This window comes from Terrapene carolina, unplaced genomic scaffold (genome assembly GCF_002925995.2).
Source record: "Terrapene carolina triunguis isolate 2854851 unplaced genomic scaffold, T_m_triunguis-2.0 Scaffold66, whole genome shotgun sequence".
NCBI classification, from domain to species: domain Eukaryota; kingdom Metazoa; phylum Chordata; order Testudines; family Emydidae; genus Terrapene; species Terrapene triunguis.
The window spans coordinates 52,546,350-52,554,257 of NW_020664417.1; the positions used below are offsets into that span (position 1 = coordinate 52,546,350).

General features: G+C 41.5%; 1 protein-coding gene across 1 annotated transcript in view; it reads right to left on the reverse strand.

Annotated features, from left to right (window-relative positions):
• CEP135 (centrosomal protein 135) overlaps positions 1-7,908 on the reverse strand; it is a 101,728-nt gene that overhangs the window by 57,857 nt on the left and 35,963 nt on the right. The window contains exons 11-13 of the mRNA XM_026647928.2: positions 7,615-7,808; positions 6,446-6,589; positions 4,348-4,491 (exon numbers count right to left, since the gene is read on the reverse strand). Of these exons, the coding sequence (XP_026503713.1) occupies positions 4,348-4,491; positions 6,446-6,589; positions 7,615-7,808 (482 nt within the window). The remainder of the gene's footprint in view (positions 1-4,347; positions 4,492-6,445; positions 6,590-7,614; positions 7,809-7,908) is intronic.

A 7,908-nucleotide genomic window follows, 5' to 3' on the forward strand; every position in this document is an offset into this window, starting at 1 on the left:
GGCTGCCTAACGATCCCTTCGCAATTCAGATCCACGAAGTCCTAGACAATGCTACCACCCATACTGCCTTTCTGTATCTTAAGGGGCACATCTACATACCCAATGGTTCACCCAGGTTGCAAGTTCTACAAATTAGTCACGATCCTCTTCTGGCAGGTCACTTTGGTCAATTCAAGACCCAAGCCCTCAGTGCCGAGGAGTTTCTGGTGGCTGGCCCTGCACACTTCAACAGCAACTTATATCTGGTCCTGTAACCTCTGCGCCCAGACCAAAATCCCACGTGAAACTGCTCTTCAGCCCTTTTCCATTCCACCCCAGCCTTGGGCCATCGTGTTGACGGACTTCATCATGGAACATCCGCCCTCCCAAGGATTCTAGTGGTTATTCATCTCCTGACAAAGATGGCACATTTTATACTGTGTCACAGCCGCCCCACTGCCCACAAAATAGCCTGTCTGTTTGAAGACGATACCTTTCACCTTCATTGGTTGCCCTCAAGCATAGTATCCGACCAGGGGTCACAGTTTATTTTGGTGGGAATTTATGTGCCTCCTGACCATTGAACTTCATCCCTCAACTGTTTACTACCTTAGTACCAATAGTCAGGCAGAGAGAGTCAATCAAGTCCTAGAGCAGTACCTAGGCTGTTTCCTATATTACCACCAGGATGACTGGTTGGCATTCGTTCCCCACCCTGAATTCACCTACAACTACACACACACTGTAACTCAGAAGACCCCCACTTCTTGAATTATGGGTTCCACCTTTGGCAGCACCCTGAAATTCCCTTGCCTTACCAGTACCAACCATCGCTGACCTCGCTGTGTACATCAACCAAGTACATCAAGAATTCAGGCACCAGTTAAAAGAGGCTAAGACAGTGTACAAGCACCAAGCCATTAGCCAACCGATACCATCAGCCAACCCCCAATCTCACGGAAGGGGGTAGGGTTTGATTGTCTGCACAAAACCTGCAATCCACCCGTCCATCCATGAAGCTGGACCACAAGTACTTGTGGCCATTTAAGATCACAGAACAATTTAACCCAGTAACCTTTCGATTACAGCTGCCAGAATCCCTTCAGATCCTCCCCATTTCCACATCTCCCTCTTGAAATCTTTATCAAGAATTTCTGCCCGCACTACACTCCTCCTCCTCCTCCTTTAATAATTGTGAAGGGCCAACAGAAACATGTGGACCAGCAGATTCTGGACCCTCACTGAGTCTGGGGAAGACTCCAATATCTGATTGACTGGGAGGGATAAGTCCTGGAGGAGCAGACATAGGAACCAGTGGAACATGTCCAGACCCCAGACCTCATGTGTGCCTTCCTGCCTAATCCAAGAAACACAGCCCTAGGGTTCCTGGGAAGTGACCCTGAAAGAAGGGGGTGCTGTCAGGGACCAGACCAACTACTGGCCTGCTCCCTGACTAACTTCACTGCTAGGCAACCAATGAGCCCAGCTTTACTGCCTTGGAACTGACAGAGTAGCCAGAGCACCTGACTGGCTGCTGGTTTAGCTACCCTGCTCATAAGTCTGGCACTCACAGCAGATCTGCAGTTCCTCAACATGTATTATGCCCACAGCTGCACTTGTCCTGCTCCAGCCTTCTTCCAGGCCCTACTCCAGACTTGTTTCCGAATCTGCTCCACCTACTACCCACTCTGGTTCCAGCCTCCCTTCCCTCCAACTTCTGACATCAATCCTTAGCTACGGCTCTGGCATTCAACTTCTGTCTCTCCAGTACCAATCCTTGGCTCCACCTCTAGCCTACAACTCCAGTTTACCCACCGGCTCTCGGATTTGGCTTCTGTCCCTCTGGTACTGACCCTTGGATCATTCCTGGACTGTGCCCCCACTGGACTCAGCTCTAACTGGTAGGATAAACTGTTGTTTTAATCACTAGGCCTGACCGCCTACAGCCCCATCAGATACACCTGTCATTAGAGACCGGTGCAGATACAAATATGTGGATCCATATCCAACCTGCAGGAATCAACTTGTATCCGACCCACACTCCATCTTTTATCTATATTTGCATCCACACTGCACCTGCAACAGCAAGCTATGTCACAGTGCCTCTCAGGAAGAGCCTGTGTATTGTAGAAGAAAACTACCTGGCTTAACAAATGTGCACACTATTATTATTATTATTATTATTGTTATTATTTTAAACATCAGTCTTACTATACAACAGGCATCAGAACAAATAGCCTTTTATTTTATTATTTTTAATGTAAATGTCTAAAGTCAATAATGCTCAAAATAACAAACTGAACTATAAAATTAAAAAAAATCTCTGCTGCCTATTTAGCTTGTGATTTATAAAGTCATCACACTTAGAGCTCAGCAATCCCAGTTTCTTTGCACCAGCCACTGTTCTCCCTGTGGAATCATGTAAAGAGAATACTATCTGAGGGCTACAGTGCTTAATTATTGCCCGGGCTTGGCAGGTTATCCTCCTAAGGGGGCTGGGGGAGAGTGAAGAGCAACAACAGGCACTCCATGACTACAGGTCAGGGGGGTAAAGGTGCTCTCCGGCTGCCCAACCAATGCCTTATTTCAGCCCTGGCACCTATTGGCTTGGCAGATCATCCTCCGCACCCCCCTAGGGGGCGGGGAAAGAGGAGCAACAACAGCAGGCACTCTATGACTCAGGTCAGTTTTCCCAGGTGGGTGCAGGAGGGGGGTGCAAGGGTTAGGGGCGCAGAAGAGGGCGTTCTCCGGTTGCCCAGCCAGTGATTTATTTGTGCCGTAACAGTCAGTTGGAGAGGGAGGCAGCTGCTTCTGCAAAGTAAGTCAGGAAGCCAGCCTGACTTACTTTGCAGAAGCAGCTGCCTCCCTCTCCAACTGACCTGATACAGCAATGAAGTTGGGAGAAGTTTCCTACATTGCTTGACTGCTTAAACTACAGATAGGAGCACGGGGGATTTTCCTACCTGTCTTGATCTATCCACCTCCCCTTTCTCTATATACAGGGAGAGAGGAAATATAGGTCTGGAAGGTGGGGAAGCAGCCTCATAGGCTATGAGCTACAGACAGCTACTTCCCCGCATTTGAGATCCTGTATTTAGGGTCCTGTGCGGATACAAAAATTTGTATCCGCATTAATTCACAAACATGGTCCACGGATATAAAGCAGATATCCGCATATCTGCGGGGCTCTACCAGTCATTGCTCTTTATCTGAGATAAATGAAAAGCCAAGAGGCAAAGAAAACCTAGCAAAAAGTTTAACTACCAAAAATTGAAAACTTTGAAGACTAACTGGTTTCTTGCTAAGCAAGGAACAAGGATACCATAGGATTCTGTCTTGCAGCGACAAGTGACAAGAAAGAACCACGTGTTGCAGCCATACCATCCTTTGTCTCTTCTGCTGTGGGAAGCAGGAGGGTATGCAAAGCACAGGCAAACTTCCCAGACACTGCCATTTTAAAGAATCTGATCTTGCACATATGACATGCACCAAGATTGGAATCTATATGAACAATAACTCAAAAAAAAAAAAAAATCTTAGCTCTAAATATATCAAGTTAGAAATGTTTCCACATAGAAGTGAAATCTGGTTCTATTTAAGTCAATGGTAAAACTCTTATTGGCGTCAATGGGGCCAAGATTTCACTTTTGGTGTTCATAGTGACAGGTTGCAAGGCAAAACACAGAAAGAATACCATATTGAAGTAAACAAAACAATATAATGAACTAAAGCTTCAGAACGTTCAGTGAATCTAAACACTAGACACTAAATGATTAAATTAGCTCTAATGTCTAGCCACAAACTAGCAAATAAAATACCAGAGAGGATATACTTTATTTACATATTTGTGGAGCAGTTTTTAATATCTAATATTTACAGAGTCCCTTCTGCAACACTGCTTTTATAGCTGTATTTCCATTTCCAGTGCTTAAAAATAACTTGAGGCTTAACAAAGAAAACAAAAAAGCCCCCAACATTACTGAGCATAGGTTTAATGCTTTTTTTTGCACCAATAAAATGAAACATGCACGAGTAATTGCAACATTATATCCATATATTTATTGCAGATACATACTGATCCTACCCATAGTTTCTCCTGACAAATGCATTCTTTGATGTATAAGGTGATCGTTTTACAAGTGCAATGTTTTAAAATTTTGAATTTCCAGAAAGCTCATTAATCCTGCACAGACTATACAAGTGGTCCAGTGGTGGTGTTCAGTGGAGAAGAAAACTGAAGTTGTAGACTCTTAGTTATAATTATTACTGCATAAATAAGCAACACATCAGAAGTTCCTCTCAGAATTCACAAGAGTAGATATTCACAGATTAACATAAAAGGCATTATTTATATTAACACATGCTCACCTTTAGTTTCTCCCTCAGACTTTCTTTTTCTGCCATCATTCTTCTGAAGTCAGCTAATGCAATGTCTCTTTCCTCTTCCACGTGACTTTGAGAAACTAAAGTATGCTTTGCCTCTCTTCTTAACCTATTTAATTCATCCTGAGACTTTAAAAGAGTACTGCTTAGTAGTATCCATACATTCAAAATAGTACATCGTATATAATGTTAAGAAAAATGACAAACTGATTTTTAGCATTCTGATTACACTAGATATGCTGCATTTCTTTCTAGTTGTTTCCTAGACATCCAGAAAGTGCTCCTTAAGTCATACAAAGGCAAAGAATTCTTGATTTTCTCAAAATACACTTACTTCTTCCTTATGTCCAAACCCCCTTCTGTTCTCATTCATTACTTCCTCCTCCTTCCTCTCCAGCTTCTATCCTCCCCTACCTTGCTCATGAATTCTATCTCTCCCTTATCTTCCTAACCTATTTCCAAATTCCAAGTACAGTATGTAATCTTAATTAATTACTTTTCAGAAGGAAAAGAGTTGTGAATTAGAAGTTGCAATATACTATACGTAACTGTAGAAACATCATGTGAAAGTGTTCTAAAATATACGTCGCTTGAAAAATTTCCTAAGAAGTCACATATTTGAGGGCACAAGATTCTAAAATTAGCATTCTTTTGAGTATGCTAACCCATAGAGTACCATAGCATAAATACGAGTCAACAGTGTAACATTGTTGCAAAAAAAGCAAACATCATTCTGGGATGTATTAGCAGGAGCGTTGTAAGGAAGACATGAGAAGTAATTCTTCTGCTCTACTCCACGCTGATTAGGCCTCAACTGGATTTTTGTGTCCAGTTCTGGGTGCCACATTTCAGGAAAGATGTGGGCAAATTGGAGAAAGTCCAGAGAAGAGCAACAAAAATGATTAAAGGTCTAGAAAACATGTCCGATGAGGGAAGGTTGAAAAAATTGGGTTTGTTTGGAGAAGAGGAGACTGAGAGGGGACATGAGAACAGTTTTTAAGTACATAAAAGGTTGTTACAAGGAGGAGGGAGAAGAATTGTTCTTCTTAACCTCGGAGGATAGGACAAGAAACAATGGGCTTAAATTGCAGCAAGGGCGGTTTAGGTTGGACATTAGGTAAAACTTCCTAATTGTCAGGGTGGTTAAGCACTGGAATAAATTGCCTAGGGAGGTTGTGGAATTTCCATCATTGGAGATTTTTTAAGAGCAGGTTAGACAAACACCTAGGAATGCTCTAGATAATACTTAGTCCTGCCATGAGTGCAGGGGACTGGACTAGATGACCTCTCAGGGTCCCTTCCAGTCCTACGATTCTATAAAACAGGTAAAGCTGTAAAACTGGATTTAAAATATTAGGTGACTTAAGGCTTGTCTACACTGCCCTGCAGTTTGGACTATAAAGGGTGTGAACAGCAGTGCGCACCAAAAGTGCTGTGTTCTAATTCCCTCATGTGGACTCTGCTGGCACAAACTAAAAGGTTCCTAATTCATGTTAACGTAGTCCTGTTTGAGAACTACGACGTTAACGAGATTAGGAAGCTTTTAGTTTGCTCCCGCAACGCCTACACAGGGGAGTTACAGTGCAGCACTTTGGTGTGCACTGCTGTTCACACCCCCGTAGTCCGAACCACAGAGAAGTATAGACATAGCCTTACATAGTTTACATATTAACTAGTGACACTAATAAGGCAGATTACAATTTTAACTCCTATCTACCTAATTTAAGATTTTCTACAACACTCATCACTGTAGTATCTAAGGAATTAGATCTGCACAACAAATATCCTAATTGAATTCAGGAAGACATAGTAGCCACTACAAGAATTTCTTTGAAGTTAAGATACCAATTTATTACAAAGCAATAAAATCAGGAATTACCTAATTAACAAATAATTCTAAATTTGCAATCCTATTACAGTAGTTACAGCTTGTTATATCTTGGTTGGTCTAAGCTCCCAGGATCCCACCACGCTGAGCCCCCAAGTCCCTCAATCCCTGCTTTTTTTTTAAATTAATAAACAATACTACAAAGTGTTAGTCAATTAATTTAATGGCAACTAGATCACGCCCTTAATTTCTTACCTGTTCATAAAGGACATTTAATTTGTCTCTTTCTGCAGTCAGTAATTTGACATTGGATTGAATTTCTATCATGTGTTTTTCAAATCTATCCAACATAGATTGTAGTTCATCTCTTTCCCTTGTGATCAACCTCACATCTTCACTCTGCAAAGTAAATCAGAAAATACTAAATATGTACTTAATACAGAACATTATTAGTAACATCTGTAAAATATATATTTCTAGGCAAAAGTCAGCAAAATGAAGCCCCAATCCTGATTTGGTTTCTATGCTTTACTGTAAATAACAAACAAGGAACAGTTTTTCCAAAACCTGACAAAACACGTAGGGTATGTCTATACAGCAATTAGACACCTGCAGCTGGCTCATGCCAACTGACTCAGGCTAAGAGGCTCAGGTTAAAGGGCTGTTTAACAGTGGTGTAGATGTTCGGGCTCGGGCTGCAGTCCAAGTCCTAATGTCTACACTACAATTAGACAGCCCTTTAGGCCAAGCCCAAATCATCTGGCAGAGGCCAGCTGTGGATTTTTAATTGTTGTATAGATACTTACGTGTTAGGGTACCTTAGATACCCAGATAGACATACCCTTAGATCTCTCTTGCTTCTTTCCTCTTAAATTTGAAATAGAAATCTTTTTCTACAGATTGAGCAATAATGGAAGACTTGAAAAATGTCAACAGTAAAAGAAGGTTTCAGAGTAGCAGCCATGTTAGTCTGTATCCCCAAAAAGAACAGGAGTCCTTGTGGCACCTTAGAGACTAACAAATTTATTTGGGCATAAGCTTTCGTGGGCTAAAACCTACTTCATCAGATGCATGGAGTGAAAAATACAGTAAGCAGTATATATATTACAGCACATGAAAAGATGGCAGTTGCCTTACCAAGTGGGGGGTCAGTGCTAACAAGGCCAATTCAATCAAGGTGGAAGTGGCCTATTCTCAACAGTTGACAAGAAGGTGTGAGTATCAACAGAGGGAAAATTATTATTATGGTTCACAGTTACTTATGATTCATGTTGCGAATATAATTTAAAAAGACAATTAGGGTAAATAATTTTCTGCAGTTAATATTTAGATTATATTTGATCACTTCTTGAATGGAACTAATATATTTCCAGCAACAGATCTGCATTGCTTTTTCCACCATTCGTTGATAAAGGGGGAGTTACCTTTTCTGGAGACCTACGGCATGGACTAGCTCTTCGTTTTATCATCTTTTGAAGATATTCTAGCTCTCTTTTATAGTAATCCCTGTCTTCTTCTAAAGTCTTCACAAATGCATCTAGTCGAGAAGGTGACTTGTCTCCAAAAGCTATACCATATTCTAACCTCATTCTCTCTACTTCTAAGACAAGTTCTCGTTCTGCAGAGGAAAGCAAGAAATAACAAAACTAGCGTATCTATGAATAAGAGACTATTTTAAGGAATGCACACTCAAGTTACAATAACAATTACCAAATATT